Source organism: Adiantum capillus-veneris, chromosome 21 (assembly GCF_014529385.1).
Source record: "Adiantum capillus-veneris isolate H3 chromosome 21, ASM1452938v2, whole genome shotgun sequence".
NCBI classification, from domain to species: Eukaryota; Viridiplantae; Streptophyta; class Polypodiopsida; order Polypodiales; family Pteridaceae; genus Adiantum; species Adiantum capillus-veneris.
Window position 1 is genome coordinate 113,205,374 of NC_140951.1, and position 20,297 is coordinate 113,225,670.

Below are 20,297 nucleotides of genomic sequence, written 5' to 3' on the forward strand. Positions count from 1 at the left end.
ATTGATAACCTTAATTCTGCTCGGAAAGCGAAGGAGCACATACTCCCACCGTCGCATCTTGCACGTCACCTTCTTCCATCACCCATAGGAATCTTTGCTTATGGGTTACATCAACCCCCAAGGGACTCCCAGGTGCCGAAATATGTTCCCTTTCGTTACAATATCCCCTGTCCACATTGAAAAAGAAGTCGCATATGAAGCTCTTCAATGAGGAGACCATTTACCAAAAAAAATAATGGATAAAAAAATTTGTAGGGCTTCCTTCTTGTTCAATGAGGGATGTTTTAACATGCTAAAAAAGCCACATCAACGTAATGGCAAGCGTGGATGCACATACATTTGGTACGCACACACACAAATGTATAGACGATCTTCGTTGTGAAAACCCCCTTCGAATTTTTGAAGCTTAAAGTGAACCAAGGGTTTTTTTTAAAGATAATTTTTTGGTTTTATTAAAAAGATGCTTTTTTTTTCATTCCCACTGTTGTAGAACTTGCATTCATAAACCAAAATGTTACATCCAACTTGATACAAGGCCCAAGGAAAGAGATAGGAGTCTAAATTGGCACACCAAACATAAATGGTATCACATCTTTCAAAAAGACAAGTGAAAAGACATACACCAAAAGGCACTCATCACTCACGTTGGTCCCTATTTATTCAAAGGATTGTTTATAAAACAAGCTGAAAATTCACTATTGCCTACATAGACTACATAGACTGTCGAGATAATAAGAGGATTCTTTATGTGAAAGAAAAACAAAAAATTGACACTAGTATTTTAAAACATGTGGTATCATAATAAAATATTATGTTTTTTGAAAAAAAAAGTATAACAATGAATTATATAAAATACAATATATTTCCAAAGCATAAAAAGCAAGGTGAAAGTTCACTATGGCCTACATAATGCTATTGATAGGAATTTAATAATAAGAGGGTTCTTTAGGAGAGAAAAAATTTCAGAAAGTGACACTAGCATTTAATACTATTTTTTTCACAATAGAGTGTTACAACATTTTTGAAAACGAGTGTAACAATGACTTATTTAGATCATAATATATTTCAAAAGCATAAAAAATAATGACTAAACCAAATAAATGGCTATCTTTAAAGAGAGAGTACACAAATGTCAACACCTCTCACAAAGACTTAAAAGCATTTATTTTTAATTTTTTTCACAATAGAGTATTACAACTTTTTTGGAAACGAGTGTAACAATGACTAATTTAGATCATAATATATTTCAAAAGCATAAAAAATAATAACTAAACCAAATAAATGGCTCTCGTTAAAGAGAGAGGTACACAAATGTCAACACCTCTCACAAAGACCTAGAATATATATATATATATATATATATATATATATATATATATATATATATATATATATATATATATATATATATATATATATATATATATATATATATATATATAATTTATTTTTTTTGCCATGTGGCACTAATGCAAGTTTTATCCAATGGTCCACAATTGCACCAAAAATCCAATGCTTTACTAAGGACTCCTCATGTAGTCCAAAAACGTGGGTTCAATGTTTTTTTAGGTCTTCATTAAGGGGAATCTAAAGTGATTATCTTTTTTTTTTTGCAAAACTCACAATGGTGTGTGGATTATATTACCAAAACTAATAAATTATAAATTTTAGTCATGCTCGTGATGAGCCATGACCTCTCCTACCTACTGAGATACATTGGCTGATAGGGGGGCCACCCCAGGACACTGTAGAGGTATGAGTGAAACATCACCTAACCGGTCGTTGTGGCATCAATCGTCCTGATCCATTCCTCAGAGTTTCTTCTTTTCCCAATGGCAACGATTGCTTCCCTACTTTCTTGAATAATCTCTAAGAAGCTAGCTGTTTTCAGAGGTTTCTCAAAGATCCGATAGTTTCTGTCCTTCCACACATGTTTGAAGTAGTAGTATCTAACAATATTTACATGTTTCCTACGTCCTCGCCCGACAATTGGCATCTTTAGGTTGCATTTCTGCCTTGCACGATGCGACATCTGGTGTTTGCCCTGCCTTTTCCTCCTTGGCCCCAAGGCATCTCCCCAAGATTCCTATTAATTCCACCCACTTTCAAGACTCACCTATTTTTGGCTCTTTCCCAAATCTATTATTAGATGGAATCTCCGCAGATTTTCTGAAATTTAAACTCAATTCTAGTGCAGGTATGTAAAAGACCAGCTCATAGTCGATGATTGAACTCTCGACGTGACAATTCCAATGGCATCCATGCGCTAAGCTAGTACACCCCATCTAGGTCATTCTCCTCCATGTGAGGACTTCAATATAAAGAATATGTGTTATCGTTGCGTCCTCCCCTGCATGCCGCCAATCCAACTAGTTCCTGGCTCCGCCGCCTCCTTCCACCTTGGCTTGCGGGCTTGGTTTCCCCTTTCTTTGGACGTCGCCAGCCCACTTGGCTTCCACATACCTCCTACAAGACAGTGACAATGTCGCCATTATGCCTACCTGTGTTCCTTTTTCTTCTAGTGGCATGTGTCTTGCTGCTAGCTCGCTCTTCGCCCATGACCTCCCTCCGTTTTCCCTTTTATTTGTCATAAATGAGATGGAGTTCACTTGAGATTCCATCAAAACACCTACCTTCAGAATCGTACCCCACATACTTGGTGTTTTTTCAAGTAAATATGCATCTCCCTTTCATGCCTCCATACACAACATGATTGCCTACCATAGTTTGTTGCCTCCATTATGCTCTTATCTCTCTTTACCTCTCGGTTTTGTGTGATGTCCTTATGGAACGATTTTGGGGCAGAGGATAACATGATATTGTGCATAGTTCAGGTCGAAGTAGTGGTATGGGGTAGAGGAAAATGACAAAAAGGTGTTGTGCATATATGAGAGGAGGTTACTGGAGCTATGGGGTTGCTACTATTTAAGCTATGGTCACACGAGGCTTAGTTATCAGTTATAGATAATCAAGCCAACTATGCCGAGACAGAGCATTAAATGAATAACTAAGCCTCTTGCATGGTCACACGAGGCTTACTTATTCATTCATCCTCCCAGCTATAAGCCTTGAAATTCACAACTATGCCAAAATTGGCATAGTTACAAAGGGTGGGTATAGATATCCATTCAATGCTCCTTTTTGTGTGTGACCAAGAATGAGGCTTAGTTATCTGTTCAAATAACTCATCGTGTGACCATAGCCTTATTGCTCGAATAAAGAGAGGGGAAGAAATCATTTGGAAGGGTGGGTATAGATATCCATTCAATGCTCCTTTTTGTGTGTGACCAAGAATGAGGCTTAGTTATCTGTTCAAATAATTCATCGTGTGACCATAGCCTTATTGCTCGAATAAAGAGAGGGGAAGAAATCATTTGGAAGGGTGGGTATAGATATCCATTCAATGCTCCTTTTTGTGTGTGACCAAGAATGAGGCTTAGTTATCTGTTCAAATAACTCATCGTGTGACCATAGTCTTATTGCTCGAATAAAGAGAGGGGAAGAAATCATTTGGAACTGTCTATGTGAGAAGGTTGAGGTTTTTTGTGTGAAGGAGTTGTAGGTGCAAGTGCTAGTTGGCTCAGCCACCCCACACATAAATTTTATCTCTTTATTGATGGGTGTTCCATGAGCATGGGGCTCCAATATTGGGTGTGATATATCTCTCTCTCTCCCACGCAAGGAGGAGGGTATTTACGTTAAAAGGGTGCCGAAAGGGGGGGTGGAGCCTCAATACTATCTAACACGGGGTCATTAAGACCCCAAACCGGTGGGATCAATGATCGCAAACGGGCTGCGGGGATCTCGAAGAAGGCGGACAGAGGAGAAAAAGTTAGTGCATTGGCATGTGACCCCCCCATCGAAGACTTGAATGCAAGATCTCCTCGTTGGCAGTCCTATGCCCTAACCACGAGCCCACGTGTGGTTGCTTGTCCCAAGGGCAAAGCCACTCTCTCATAAAGTGAACTCGAACAAGGGCAAAAGTAAACACGGACCAAAAAAGTAAACAAGGACAAATCGAACGGTGTCTGTGTTTCGCAAGAAATGTGCTTCACTTTAGCGCCCTAGATCCCACAACTTATACTTCATTAAATGCCCTGTATTAGATAGTGCTCAGGTGGGTGGAGGGATTCAAACTTACCCACCCCTACTCAGTGGGAGAACCCTTAACTAATGGTCACACAATGCATAGTTATCAGTTACATTTTGAAACTTGCACGATCACACGTGCACCAACTATTTGTCTTATATGGAACTCTGCAAGGCTTCTTGTAACTATGCCTTGGCTATATATCATTGATAACTTTGCACGCGTGACTACATCCTTACACTATGATCAAGTACAACTCTAACGAGTCGCTCACGACCTACACCCATACGATCAATGTGTGAAATAGGAGGGCCATATGATCAACGAGTACGGCCGGACGTCGAAGACGGCCTCTCTCTCTCTCTCTCTCTCTCTCTCTCTCTCCCTCTTTATCCCGTGCACGTGAGCTTTCCGTACTTTTGACATTTAATCTTCAACTCGCAGACGTTGACACGTGTAAAGGGTACTCTTCCGTTATAGAATACATATATAGATCTAGATAGATGCATGGAATGACTAAACCTTACAATCTAAAAGGTGTGTATTGAAACTTGAGAATATGCGGACCAAAATTCTTTTGGGTGCAATAGACAAGGTGCCCTTGAAACTTTCTTCCTCTAAACTTTCTTTGTTCGTTGATAGGGCTAGAGCATAGGCGAATATCACAATGCAAGGCACTAGCCTATCGTCTAGGATTTTATTGAAAGTACAAATGAAGTGAGGGGCGGGGGTCCAAAAGCAACCCTGACCTCCAGGCCGTGATTCGACAGAGAAGAAGTATCTGCCATCCACGTGTTGGTCTTGAACGATTGCTGAGGTGTGAAGGGAAAAGGGCCCCGCAGCCAACGTGGAACCGCGCTACAATTTTTGAACAAATGTGCTCTCGGCATTAGGGTAACGTGGCGCTCCTAGTCGGAAAATCTCTATCTCGCCCTCGCTCTCCCTCACACCGCTCTACCTTCGCGTATATTTTGCCCCGCTTCTGCATCGCGAAATGGTCGCAGAAACCTCTAGATCCCCCTCCGTAGCACGGTCTACCTGTTGAGCTTTCGTTATTACCTCGTCTTTCTCCTTCCTGCCATATCGGGCCTCCTCTCTTTCACACAGAAATCGTCCACTGACTCGACTCGGCCCTCCCGGCATTGCCCTGTAGCCTGGCCTGCCCGGCTTAGCAATTGCCCGTCGCCCACCAACCCGGGTGTTTTGCCCATTTTTTTTCGACACTTTGCATTCCTCGCCCCCCATCGCCCACCTTCCTCCTACAAGTGAGGCGCCCAGACCCTCTCCATGCCTTTGTGCCATCCGCTGCCTGCGTCGGAATTCACCTCCTCGCATGTAGCTGAATTTGGTACTTCGGGCTCTCGACTCGACTCGTCTCTCTCTGTGCGTGATTATGGAGGAAGAGTACCCCCGCATAAGAAGTCGGCAGGTGAGTGCTTGCCCTACCGTCCCCACCCTCCCCTTCTCACACAGAAACGAAGAGATTCAGCTCGGAATGTAATCTCCCGTGATAGTCTGGGCTTCCCTGACAGAGGAGATAACCTCTCTGAGCGTGATTATGGAGCTGGAAGAGTCTCCCCGCATAAGAAGTCGGCAGGTGAGTGCTTGCCCTATCTTCCCCACCCTGCCCTTCTCACACAGAAACGAAGAGATTCAGCTCTGAATGTAATCTCCCGTGATAGTCTGGGCTTCCCTGACAGAGGAGATAACCTTCATTGTAGCCATGTCAGAAAACATAATGGCATGCTGGCTTCTTGCCAACGAGCGAAGATGCTCATATGTGCTTCCCATTCTACGGACATGGGGTTTTCCAACACACAGATGTACGTGCCCCTCTTGGAGGATTCATATGAGAAGTCTTTGTTCTTCGCCTCGCATGCAGAAACATACTCTGCTCCACACCCTGAAGTCCTCGACCCTTTCTCTCAACTGCTTTACCAGCATGCAATGGGCAGAAATTTGCATTGGTGGAGATTCCTCGCCCATTGCAGGGCCCAATTGAACAGCACCCTTTTTGCGAGACGACGGTACTCCCTTGTAGGCAAAGAGTACACCAAAGTGCTTCTTCCCACAAGGTTTGCTTCAGGCGTGCTTAGTGTGCCTGCCATATCTGTACCGTTAAAGCAAGACCCCTTGTCCACGACCCTAGATTGCATGAATCTTGCAGCAAGTGAAGCATTGGGTTGGTTTGCACAAATGGGGGATAGATACGGAAGCTCTCTTCTGTGCCTTTTGGTTTTGGGATACTGGATCCAAGGGCTCAGATGTTTCCCATGGATGGCCATGTCTTTCTACTTAAAAGATGGACTTCAAGTCGATCCTGGGACACTACAGTTTTTGATGTCAACAGTAAATTTGCCCATGGTTGCCAAACCTGCCTACGGAATTATATCTGATGTAATATACATTGGCGGAGCAAGGAGGATGCCTTATCTCATGTTTGCAGGTATTATTTATAGATTCTTGCTCTTTCACTGCATGCAGTCAAGTCCTTTGAGTGATGTCTGCTTGGTGCATCAGAATGTATCATTTCCGAACTCTCATTTTCTCACTGCATGCAGTCAAGTCCTTGAGAGATGTCTGCTTGGCGCACCTGAGGGGATCATTTCCAAGTACTCATTGTTTCACTGCATACAATCAAGTCAGTGAGTGATGCATGCAGTTGAAATGAATTGGAGGGGCCAGGGTAGCCTAAATTTGATGGGTTTCATCATGTTCTTGGTCTTTGAGTTTGAATTGATATACATGGGTAGAGTTAATAGGTATTAATGGCAATTTTGTATTGGCATATATAGAGAGCTGGCACGCTTTAAATGTCAAATTCTTTTTGCTTCTGTGCTATGTTTATGTTGGTTTCTTTGTTGCAGGTGCCCTTCAAGTGCTTTCATGGTCCACGATTGCTCTGCATTCTGGTATTAGGTCCTCAGTTGCACCACTGATGGGAGTGTTATTGGTGAGCAATGTTGGTGCTGCGGTAGCTGAAGTAGTGAATGATGCACTGGTTGCTGAATCTGTTCAGAAAGAGGTTGGCCGTTCGAAGGGTGAGCTGCAGTCGTTTGTATGGCTTGCACTCGCAACTGGGGGTGTAATAGGTAACTTGGCGGGAGGTTTTGCCATGTCACGGCTGAGTTCAACCACCATGTTTTCTGTGTTTGCAATGTTAGCAGCGGGGCACCTTGTGGTGAGCTCAATTGTAAAAGAGTCATCATTTAACTTCAAATCTCAAACGTCTCTCAAGAGCAAGGATTCATCAAACAGCACTAGTGCATTTAAGGTGCTACGACTGCAAGCAAGTAAACTTGTAGGCCTGGTAAGTATGCCGGAGATTGCGCTGCCCTTGGCATGGTTTGCAGCTTCGTATGCTTGCATACCTGCCATGGGAGGTAGCCTGTTTTTCTTTCAAACACAGCATCTAAAGATCCACCCGACGTTTTTGGGACTTGCGAAGGTGATGGGACAGATGGGTTTGTTAGCAGGAAGTTTGCTTTACAACCGCTATTGGAAAAGCTCGTCACCTCGTAAAATGCTTTTGGCTGTGCAAATTTTGCTATCTGGATGTATGCTGTCGGACATCCTGCTAGTCAGTCGCATGAACATCAAATTGGGTATTCCTGACCAGATCTTTGTTTTGGGAGCCTCTGCTTTCGTGGAGGCAATAGCCCAATTCAAAGTGTTGCCTTTCACTGTACTTTTGACCCAACTTTGCCCTGCGGGAAGTGAAGGTTCTCTTCTCGCATTCTTTATGTCCTGCCATTGTCTTGCTTCAATTATGAGTGGGTACATGGGCACAATAGTGGGCTCATTCCTTCATCTCTCAGCAGACAATTTTTCTGGATTGCCACTGGGCATTCTTATACAGTCATTGGCGGCGTTGATTCCTCTGTTTTGGATATCATGCATCCCAAGCAGTACCAATAAAGTGGCAGTACAATGATTTGTCCATGGTGTACGGGCTGTATAGTTTTGCTTGGACTTTGGAATGTTGAAAGTTTAGTGCCTTGCAGATATGAGACCAATGAGTCAATTCTTCATTGCTTGTTAAAGCAGAAAATTATTGTGGTCTAGGGTAATGTACATGTGCATGGCAAAATTTAAGCAGTGGTTATCTGCAGAAAATGTAAGGGAAAGGGCATGGTTAGTGTTGATGTTAATTGTGGTGGACGAAAAGTATATGGGAAAATTTGAAATGACAGATTCAATCTTTTTGCGAAATGCAGTGGCAGTGGAGCTGTGGGTATATGAGAAAAATGGTTATTGTGCATGGTGTGAAGTAATGTTGGGAGAGCTATTGGAGGCAATGAGTAAGATCTTGGTAATGCTATTATGGATTACCTGACTGGAGGATAAAATGTTAAAAGACTGCATTTTTTTTCCATAATGGCTTCCTGTGCCACCACATTTTAGAATTGGATCCTCTGCAAGTAGAATACAGGTTGCAAGGGGTGAATGAATCGATTCTCGATGTAGGAAAGTGTCACATTTGTGCACAGCCTAAAACCTTTGGAGGGAGGTGGTATCAACCACATACAATGCTCTTTGCAATATTCAGTTAAAGTGGCAGTATCGAATACATAATGTGCTATCAGCCATTCTTCTGCCATACTAGGATGTACGATATTTTATCCTGGGGCCTTTTGCGAGTGAGATGATTGTTGCTATGGATGACCTGAACTTGCTGCTTTTGAAACTCAGGGAAGCTTTTTCCCACTTTATGCAGTCAAATTTTTGGAACGGTAGTTAAAGTACTGTTATCATTGGAGAATCTCTCTTCCTATCACCATTTAAAAATGAACTCCTCATACTCGACTGAGGTATGTTCCGACCAACAAGAGCTGCCAAGCGAACTTTGATGAAAGCGATGGTTTTGTTTCATTGTATCTCTTTACTATGGCTGATTTGCCATACCTGTCCTTGGGAGATCTGACGTATATGGAACGGTTGAATACCTTATTGGGTTAAACTTTTTACCTGTGATACTTTAGTTTAGTATTAGGCTTCAAGGTCCTGACAGAAGCCAGCATATGTCAACTTGCAGGCTTATTAAGATGTGTTCATGCACATGCCCACAGCCAAAGACATGCAGACATGTATGTGGCACAATGTGAAAATAGCCAATTAAACTTGATCCACTTGGTGGGGGACAGATCCAAAGCTTCTTCAATCAGGCCTTGGTTGGCCCTTCTTGGGTATATCTATGCTGGCACAGGCTTCATAAATACTCCACCCTACTGTGTGCGCATGCCTTCCAACGCTTGGTGTTACAAACCTATCAACATGATACTAACAAATGCATCCAAGTTGTTGAAAATCATTTGTTAATTCCATGTGATGTTTGCCCAATTTCAAGGCACATCAAATACTGGAAAGAAGCACCTTCGATTTCTTCAAGGTCAAAGGAATGGTCTATGGCGGAAATGATAGTGAGCTTCCATGCTTTAGTTAGTGTGTAAATCACAACAAATTGAGAAGGGAGAGAGAGAGTTAATTCTAATGCAAGTAGGAAACGAGTATCTAGTATTTTCATACAATCACAACAGATTTAGTTAGTGAAAGGAGAATTTTTTGTTAAGAGTTTTCTTTGGAGGAGAATTGCAAGTGATTTCGTTGCATCTTTTACACACTAAAACATCAAATCATGCAACACATGAAGAGGAAATCACATTAAAATTGACAACTTGTTGACAATCGGATTTGCTTGGACCCGGTCCTCCCTCCAACAAGAGTGTTGTATTATAATTTTCTCATTGAGAAGGGACGGGAACAGACTTCCTTCATCGAAGAAATGAAACAAACAAGAGAAAAACTGAGAAATCTGTAAGGAGGAAAGAACGAGGAAAAGGGAACCCCTGAGGTAATACCAAAGACAAGCATAGTTGAAAAACCTCAAAGCGCTAGTTTAGGAGGATCGATTTTGGTAGAAAAGGTTAACGAACCATTAGACACCCTCCTTAACGCCTATGACGCAAAAAACAATCAAACTCAAGAACAAAGGTGGATGACATATCCACATGCGGAACTAGAAAAGCAAAGGTTTGAAATGTGCCAAAAATGATTGAAACCGTCCAACCTTTACTAGAACCACCAATTGAAAAACTTGAGGATGTGATCCTTGTCCCACCAACACCAATGATCCCACCAAATCAAGAATGAATACACTAGATTCTAGTTACAAGCACAAACCAGAGCTCAAGTACCCAGTAAACTTGAGGATGTGATCCTTGTCCCACCAACACCAATGATCCCACCAAATCAAGAATGAATACACTAGATTCTAGTTACAAGCACAAACCAGAGCTCAAGTACCCAGTTTCTGAGGATGTGATCCTTGTCCCACCAACACCAATGATCCCACCAAATCAAGAATGAATACAATTAGATTCTAGTTACAAGCACAAACCAGAGCTCAAGGACCCAGTTTCAGAACCAAAGATAGGATTGAATACCACGGATAATTCTTTGAAGGGATTCTACCGCGAATTACCAGAGGACTGTAGAAAAATCGACGGTGTTGATAAACTATGGAAACAAATCAGAGAGACCAATGAAGCTAGTGACCTAAGTAAACACGTGAATCAGAACAATGATGGGGGTGGAGCGTTTCTTCTACTGATAGAGGAATTTGAAGTTGGATCTCAAATAAATCTATAAGTGCAATCATATTGGGGAGTCCAAGGATTTGTTCAATCTATAGACAACCAATCCCATTCGCTACACTATCATCTTATATGGGAGAATATGAGGCCAAGTCAGATGTGGTCGCAGTCTCGTCACAGAGATTCTCTTTCAAGAAGGTCGTTGACTCTAAAGGAGTGATACACGTTTTGTCAACACCTGTGACATGCACAATAATGTTAGCTAAGCTATTACGAATACGACCAAACATGTGGATGATGATAGGGAACTGTTTGAAAAAGTTTGGTGTGAAGGATCCATCGACACAAATCCAAGAGGAAATCTGAAGCTCGAAAAACCTCCCCTTACTACCAGACCGTAGCGATAAACAAAGTCGGAGAATAATGTGAAGGAGAAGATGGAAACAGGACTTTTCCTATGGAATTTCAAGGTGTCACCACCATGGCAATTCTTGACAGTGGGGTTGGAGTAGCCATTGCTACAAAAGAAAAATGAAAAAATGGAGAAAGTCGCGTTAATGAGCAACACAAATGAAACTATAGCTTGTAGATTGGTACATGGAGAAACTCCTAGGGCTTCTAAAGAAATTAATTGTCACCTCTTGCGAAATTGAGTATAAGCATACATTTGCTATTGTCAACTTTGACAAGAAGAACAACTACGACATCATACTTGGAAAACCATTCATGAGACAGTTAAAAATGGAGACAACAACAAGAATAAACCTGAAGAACCATAGTTACAAGAATATAACAAGAACATCTGTTGAGGGGGTTGATTCAGCTACATTAGCCGGATCTAAACTCCCAGCATGGTTAGGTAAGTCCAAATAGTTATGGATGTGCGGAGCTTTATGTCATAATAACTAATATCTAATTCTCCTAAATGATTTTCTCATGTTAAATTGATCATTTCATATAAGGAAGTGCCAGGGGAGAAAACGCTAGAATATTGGTTAAGCTGGCAGAGTGGCCACAATAGGGATCCAAAGGAGGGAAAACAAGGATCCAAAGGAGGGGCCATCTGCAAAAGAGCAATGTGCAACAATGGGCTTTAAAGACCCTAAGATTCAGCCCATTAAGACTTCCAAAATGCTAAGGTTCCAAAATTCAAAGGTTGTGTCCAATGGTCAAGCTTAGTAAAATTGGATGCTTAATGAATGTGCCAAAAAGTCTTCAAGACTCCTTGGTAGGAGGGGGCGAGCCTTGTAAGTAGGGGATGAGAGAGAAACACACACACACTCACAGGTTCCCTTTACACAAAGAAAATAGGGGACAAATGTCAGCTCCCTAGGCCAATTGTCCACAAGGTGCACCCAAATCCTATTAAATGGCCATAGAGGTGGACCAATGAGAATTAGGCTAGAGTAAATCTAGTTTAATTTATTTAAAAACACTTGATAAAAGAACCAATAAAAATTAAGCCCTCTAAAAGATTATTGGACAGTCTCCCAAGGGGTTCAATGAGCATTCAGTAGCCCAATGGCTTGCATCCTTCCTATTAACTAGGAGACAAAGGGGTCCAATGAGAGTTTAGTTGCATTATTTAATTACCTAAAGCTCTCACAAAACGGGAAAGGGGGACACCTGTCTCACAAGACTATCACTTATGCTTCTTAAATCCTATTGCTAAGCTTGGAGAGGTCCAATGGGAAGCCAACAAGAGGATTTAGCAAGAGGGGTCGGCCAAGAGAGAGAGGGGGTTGATTTTTCAAAGGCATTATCACACACACACTCACACAATCTCGTGTGAAGCAAGAAGATTCTCTCTCTCTCCTTCTCAAGATTTAATGGAAAACTCATTATCTACTCCAAGCTTGTGAGAAGGGAGGCCTACACCAACAACTCTTGGCTTTGTGATGCAAATCCAACCAAGGGCCAAGCTTCAATGCATGCTCATCTCCTCTACCATGCTAATTACTAAGCTATACTAAACTTCTATGAATGATTATGTGAAAAGATATACTTCTTTCTCATAAGACTACTCCTTCTTCCTCTCAATCTACTCTCATACCCTGCTGCTCTCACCATCTTCGACGGTGTGTGAGGTCTTGGGTCTGAGACCGTGAGGGAATTGATGTTGTGTTTTATAAGCGTTTGCTTAATGCTTGAAGCTTTCATCTTCATTGCACTAGCTAGTTATTGAAGGAACACAAAAAATTGTATTGTAAAATGTCTCCCTTGATGGAAGAAACCTATGATACAAAGCCTTTTGGAGGGGGGACCGGCTCCATGTAAATCCGGTCCTCAACTGTTGTCAATAGCTTAATTTCTCTTTCTTTTAAAGTATCGTTCATGCCTATCTAAGTAGGTATTATGCTTTTTGTTGCTCTCTCCATCCAAGCACTCTTGCTATACTCATTAGGAATCTATTCTAATGAAATGCTGACTATGTCTATGCTATTTTCCGCTGCACACAAGTTACTAGGCCAATAAATGTTACATTGGTATCAGAGCACAAGGTTTCTCTTTTCTTACTCAAGAAGGGAGGTCCTCAAGCTAGCTATAAATGGTTGTTATTATTAATTGCAATTGAGTAAGTAGAATAGGGATTTTTCAGCCTTGTAGTGCGCCTGCCTTCGTGCAGATAACGGGGCATTACCGTCGAGAGCTATGGTATTAATAGTGGAGTCCTACGGGGCTTGCCTACGGCTTTAACCACTATTGAGCTATTAGAAGCTTGACAACAGCCGGTGCTATTTTGGGGTTGAAAGATTCACTTTTCTATTCCTTGCAATTAACGGTATTCGAGCCACGGGTACAATAGCTTGAGTGCTTTTCTAAAGGGGTAAAGAGGAGCAGCAACTAGGGCTGAAGTGCCAAAGTACACCTAAAAATTGTTAGAATGAATGAAAATAGTAAAGAGAATGAAATTAATGTTGATAGCTTTAATGTTGCTAATGAGCAGGCTACTAATGATGCCCCTATGCTTGTTAACTACCTTGTTTCTAGGCTTCAACAAGCCATGGGCAATCCATCCCTCCAAAGTGAAGTGCAATGGTAGCTTCGTGCTCATGGGATTCTCCAAGCTCCCCACCATGACGAGAGAGTACCTAGGAAGCCTCCTTGCAAGACTTCCAAAAGAGGCCTCTCTCCGATTAGGGAAGAAGAAGAGGATCTATACGCAGGGCTCAAAATTTTGGTTCTTGAAAATGCATCTCCTTCCCAAAGGAGAACTCAAGAGCCCCCACCAAAGGAATGAGAAAGAAGTGAGTCTCTTGCCACCTCGGTGGAGATGGCTCCATGAAGATGGCGGGCAAAACACTCTCCATCACCTCTTAAACGGAGAAGACCATCGCACACTTCTCCACACCATAATTCAAAGAGGGATGACAGAAAACAAGAGAAAAAAAAGACGAGAAAGACGTTACCCTCTTCTCCATCTTCTTCATCTTCTTCCTCTTATGAAGAAAGTGATGGTGCAGACAAAGAGGATCAAGGCAAAAAAAAGGTGAGAAATCACCCTCTTTTCCATCTTCCTCAAATTCTTCATCTTCTGAAGAAAGCGATGGTGCAACTTTTGAACCATAAAAAAGAAGAGGCCATAGGAAATCCTATGCCACATGGAAGAGGTCGTCCAAGCTCAAGAAGTTCAAAGAGGGAGGAAAGAGCATCTCTTTTCTTACCTAAGATGGCACTTTTGGTGCTACGGACAAAGTTTTGGCTTTCATCCAGCAATTCGATGCGGCATTTGGAGATGAGGGCTTCACGGAGTCCTCTAAGCTACGCCATGTCTGCCGGGCAATGATGGTTTAGCCTACGGGAAAACGGTGAAGCTCCACGAACATGGAAAGCTTTAAGAGCTTCCATCATGAAGCAGTTTTTGGCCACCGATGCCGAAGACAAAGTACTCACCGAATGGCGAAGCTTGAAGCTCTCTCCCTATGAATCCATTCACAAATATGTAGACAAGTTTTGGGACTTACATCTCAAAGCCACTGTCTTCAAAAAGATGGATTTTGGAGAGCAAAAACAATAATGTTGCGCGGGCTTAAGCGGAGTATGTGAACTCTCTAAGGCCACGCACCATATCTGCGGTCATACACCATACTATGGTGGCTTCTCGCATCAATTCCCAAATAGGGGCTAAGAGAAATCTTAAGCCCACGGAAAACAAGCGTTCCAATGAGCCTAAGGGAAAGGACAATGTCCAAAAGTCTCCTGAGGGAAATTCCAATAACAAACAAAGCTAGGAGAAAGGAGTTTACAAAGGCAAAAACAAAATCTCTCCTGAAGAGCTTGAGCGTTATCGCAAGGATAACCATTGTTTCATGTGCGGCGAGCAAGGACATGCGTACCGCACTTGCCCCCAAAAGAACACCCGCCATGAGCCTCCTAGAGCTACCTTGGTAGAAATCCAAGAAGAGGAAGCTCACCACAAAGGATCTCCTCTATGCCATGCTGGGGGAAAGGTAAGAGAACATGATGCTTTTATTCTCTTTGACCTTGGTTCTACTCACAATTTCATATCCACAGAATTGGCCACCAAGCTAGGCATCCAAGCCTATGAGATGGGAGATGTCCTACCCGCAGATGGTGCTTTCGAGGGGCAAGAAGCTTTAGTCACTCCCTTAATTGGGAAATTGAGGCTCCATGTCCAAAGCTATGTGGACAAAGAGGACTTCTTTATCTCTCCTCTCAAGCATGAGGATGTAATCCTAGGGGCACCATGGTTTGATCGCATGGCTGTCAATGTTAAATTCCCTGAAAGGAAAATCTACTTTAAGTACAGGGAAAAATATATGTACATAGATGCCAAAGAGATGGGTAACACCATACCCATTGTACATACGCAAGCTTTCAATAAGTCAATAAAGAGCTCTATTTCCATGTACATGATTTTTGTTATAGATTCTCAAAATGAAGCTAATGCTTTAGAATATAAATAATCACAAGGAACTAGAGTTATCCAATTTTCTCAAGGGATTTCAAGATGTCTTTATTGACGACATCCCTTGTGAACTACCTCCTAAACGAGGCAATGATGACCATGCAATTGAACACCGCCTAATAAATCTCCTTATAGAGTTTCTCAAGCTCAACAAGAGGAGATTATGCGGCAAGTGCATGAGTTAGTTGAGAAAGGCATGGTTAGGCCTAGCTCATCTCCATTTTGCTCACTTGTGTTATTAGTGCAAAAAGAAAGACGACACATATCGTATGTGTGTCGACTATAGAGCACTAAATAGGATCACTATCAAAAATAGGTTTCCCGTTCCACGGGTAGAACACCTATTTGATAAGCTGCAAGGGTCGACCTCCTTCTGTAGAATTGACCTAAAAAGTGGCTACCATAAAATGAAGATAGTTGATCAAGACATTGTAAATACCGCATTTCGCACTATGTTTGGTCTTTACGAATATATTGTTATGCCTTTTGGCTTGACCAATGCACCAGCCACATTCAACCGCTTGATGGAGAAGCTATTCAGGCCTCACCGAACCTTTATTAGAGTGTCCTTTGATGATATTATCATCTACTCTAATTCATTAGACAAACACAAGCAACACCTCTAGGTAATATTTCCAGTCTTAAGAGAGAATAAACTTTATGTTAATCGAAAAAAAAGTGAGTTTTTCTTACAAGAGATCAGTATTTAGGTCACATTATCTCTCAAGATGGCATCTGAATGAATCCATCAAAGCTAGAGGTAATAAAAGGATGGCCTAATCCAAGGAATCTTCATGAACTAAGAAGCTTTATAGGTATGTGCGCATACTATAGACGCTACATAGAAAAGTTCTCACAAATCGCGGGACCATTACATCACCTAACAAAGAAAAATGTCAGGTATACATGGTCTACCAAGGAGAACAATGCTTTCGAAAAGCTTAAAGAAAAGCTAATCTCTCAACTTGTGCTTACACTGCCGGATCTCTCAAAGCCATTGGAGGTCGAATAATGTGACGCTTGTGGTGATTGCCTTGGAGCTGTTTTGCTCCAAAAAAGGCACGCCATAGCCTACTAAAGTCGAAGGCTCGACCCTGTTGAGCAAGCTCTAGGCATATATGAAAAGGAACTCCTCGCAGTTCTACATGCCTTAGACTCATGGAAGCACTATTTATTGGGGACTCCTTTCATTTTGCGGACGGATCACCAAAGCCTTAAGTACTTCATGACGCAGACCAAGCTCTCCGACAAACAAATGAGGTGGGCAAGTTTCCTTTCGCAATTTCATTTTCATATTGCTCACATTGCTAGCAAGCATAATCAAGTAGCCGATGCACTCTCAAGACGACCAAGAGTGAATGCGGTTTCCATAGCAACTCACAATGATCTATCTTTTATGATAGATGAGTATGCTATTGATCCCGATTTTAGAGATGTGATTTCAGCCCTTGCATTAGGGAAGAAAGAGAAACCATTTACTTTACAAGATGGTTATCTTCTCTATGGCAATAGACTATACGTTACTAACTCACTACGTGAGAAAGTAATGTATGAATCTCACACTCCTCCTTATGCGGGACATAGAGGGATTTGATCTACCCAACAAGGGATTGAAACATATTTCTGTTGGCCTACCATGAAAGCAAACATACAAGAGTATGTTTCTAAATGTGTGGTATGCCAAAAGACGAAGTTTTCTAGAGGGAAGTAACCTAGATTGCTTCAACCTTTGCCAATCCCTAATTCAGCATGGGAGAGCATATCCATGGATTTTATTTTTGGATTGCCTATGTCTATCCATGGGAATACGGGAATATGGACGATAGTAGATAGGTTCAGCAAACAAGCTCATTTTATACCTGTCAAAAAGACAATCAAAGCCGATCAAATGGCAACCCTCTTTATATCACAAATCTTCAAGTACCATGGCTTGCCAATGTCCATAATGTCGGATAGAGATCCTAGAATGACCAGTAATTTCTGGAAGGGTCTCTTTGAGAATTTAGGGACAAGGCTAAACTTCTCTTTGGCCTATCATCCCCAAACGGATGGCCAAATTTAAATAGCTAACCTAACAATCCTTGATCTACCAAAAGCCTATGTAAAGGAAGTAGATAAGGTCCCAATGGGAGAAGTACTTACCCTTAGTGGAGTATGCTTACAATAACACTATATATACTTCCACGGGAAAAGAACCTTTCGAGGTAATTGAGGGAAGATCAAAAAGTCCCCTGCTACTTGAGGTACACGGGAAGATCTTTGTTGCAGATGAGTATAGCCGAGACCTACAAGAATCTTTCTAAAAGATTAAGGATGCTATCTCTATCTCACAGCAAAGGCAAAAGATTGTTGCTGATAAGCACAGAAGAGCCAAGCCTTTAAAGAAAATGATTGGGTCTTGCTTAATTTCCCAAGGCTCGATTAAGGCACACGACGGGCAAGAATCCTATAAGACACCAAAAGTACTATGCTAAGTTAGCAAAAAGGTACTATGGTCCCTTCCAAATTATTAGACCAATCAATGAGATGGCCTATCAACTCAAGTTGACTAAAAGTTGCTTAGTCATTGGCTCACACACAATGTTTTCCATGTGAGCCTACTAAAGCCTTACAAAGGAGAGCCACCTCAAGAACCAACTATTGAAGACCCACCGGAGATCGAGGACCAAGAAGAGGTGCTGCAATCCGAATCCATTCTCCGACATGAAGACAAGGTATTAAGAGGCGGTAAGACTATCCGATGATATCTTATTAAGTTTAAGAATTATCCTTTTGAAAATGCTAGATGGATGCAAGGCATTCAATTAAAGGATAACCTAAACCTTGTCAATGCTTACAATGCTTTCCTAGAGTAAGCAAATGTACAAATGTTTAAAATGAACAAAGTTTTTGTCTTATAAGACTCTCTTTTTCTTTATTGTGCACAAATGTTAAGTAGTATGCATACTTACAATCAAGTTTGTGGAGACGACGTCTTCCAAACACCAAGTAGAGCTTGTCACTCTACTATGAAAGATTGATAGGACTAATGTGCAGACATGCTTGCGGAAGCTTAGGCTCTCAAGCGCCAAATGGATTAGTCATCCATTCTGAAACGATGTCGTAGGGTAAGATAGGGATCCTCTACCCGCTAGAAAAAGGACTAATGAGTAGGATTTATTTTCTCTACCCCATAGTCGAGGACGACTATGATTCCAAGAGAGAGGTAGTGTCATAATAACTAATATCTAATTCTCCTAAATGATTTTCTCATGTTAAACTGATCATTTAATATGGGGAAGTGCCACGGGAGAAAAAGCTAGAACATTGGTTTCGCTGGCAGACCGACCACAAAGGGATTTAAAGGAGGGAAAATAGGGATCCAAAGGGGGGGCCATCTGCAGAAGAGCAATGTGCAACAATGGGCTTTAAAGACCCTAAGGTTCAGCCCATTAAGACTTCCAAACTGCTAAGGTTCCAAAATTCAAAGGTTGTGTCCAATGGTCAAGCTTAGTAAAATTGGATGCTTAGTAAGTGTGCCAAAGAGTCTTCAAGACTCCTACATAGGAGGGGGCGAGCCCTGTAAGTAGGGGATGAGAGAAACACACACACACACACACACACACACACACACACACACACACACACACACACACACACACAGAGGCTCCCTTTACACAAAGGGAATAGGGGACACATGTCAGCTCCCTAGGCCAATTGCCAACAAGGTGCACTCAAATCCTATTGGATGGCCATAGAGGTGGGCCAATGACAATTAGGCTAGAGTAAATCTAGTTCAATATATTTAAAAACACTTGATAAAAGAGCCAATAAAAATTAAGCTCTCTAGAAGACTATTGGACAGTCTCCCAAGGGGTCCAATGAGCATTCAACAGTCCAATGGCTTGCCTGCTTCCTATTGGCCGAGAGACAAAGGGGTCCAATGAGAGTTTAGTTGCATTATTTAATTACCGAAAGCTCTCACAAAAGGGGAAAGGGGGACACATGTCACAAGACTATCACTTATGCTTCTTAAATCCTATTGGCTAAGCTTGGAGAGGTCCAATGGGAAGCCAACAAGAGGATTTAGCAAGAGGGGCTTCAATGCATGCTCATCTCCTCTACCATGCTAATTACTAAGCTATGCTAAGATTTTATGAGTGATTATGTGAGGAGATATACTTCTTTCTCGTAAGACTACTCCTTCCTCCACTCAATCTACTCTCATACCCCGCTAGCTCTCACCATCTTCGAAGGTGTGTGAGGTCTTGGGTCTGAGACCATCAGGGAATTGATGTTGTGTTTTATAAGTGTTTGCTTAGTGCTTGAAGCTTCCATCTTCATTGCACTAGCTAGTTATTGAAGGAACAAAAAGAATTGTATTTGTCTCCCTTGATGGGGGAAACCTATAATGCAAAGCCTTATGGAGGGGGGACCAGCTCCATGTAAATCCGGTCCTCAACTTTTGTCAATAGCTTAATTTCTCTCTCTTTTGAAGTATTGTTCATGCCTATCTAACTAGGTGTTATGCTTTTTGTTTCTCTCTCCATCCAAGCACTCTTGCTATGCTCATTAGGAATCTATTCTCATGAAATGCTTACTATGTCTATGCTATTTTCCGCTACACACAAGTTATTAGGTCATTAAATGTTACACTTTAGATTGTGGAAGCTTAAAGCTCAAGAAGTGTATCTTAGAAAGGGTT

The 20,297-nt window shown here is 41.8% G+C and overlaps 1 protein-coding gene across 1 annotated transcript; it reads left to right on the plus strand.

Annotated features, from left to right (window-relative positions):
• Window positions 1–5,031: 5,031 nt before the first annotated feature.
• Window positions 5,032–8,093, plus strand: LOC147431560 (putative folate-biopterin transporter 7). Its single transcript, XM_086494115.1, has 2 exons — window positions 5,032–6,536; window positions 6,958–8,093. The coding sequence occupies exons 1-2, from the start codon at window positions 5,378–5,380 to the stop codon at window positions 8,022–8,024; spliced, it is 2,226 nt and encodes a 741-aa protein (XP_086350241.1). The 5' UTR covers window positions 5,032–5,377; the 3' UTR covers window positions 8,025–8,093.
• The last annotated feature ends 12,204 nt before the right edge of the window (window positions 8,094–20,297 follow it).

What these genes read in the sequence shown, in the direction of transcription:
- LOC147431560 (XM_086494115.1), top strand. Translation starts at nt 5,378, where the DNA reads ATGCCTTTGTGCCATCCGCTGCCTGCGTCGGAATTCACCTCCTCGCAT. An exon ending in GCCTTATCTCATGTTTGCAG is followed by an intron (nt 6,537 to 6,957) that starts GTATTATTTATA and finishes TCTTTGTTGCAG; the next exon opens with GTGCCCTTCAAGTGCTTTCA.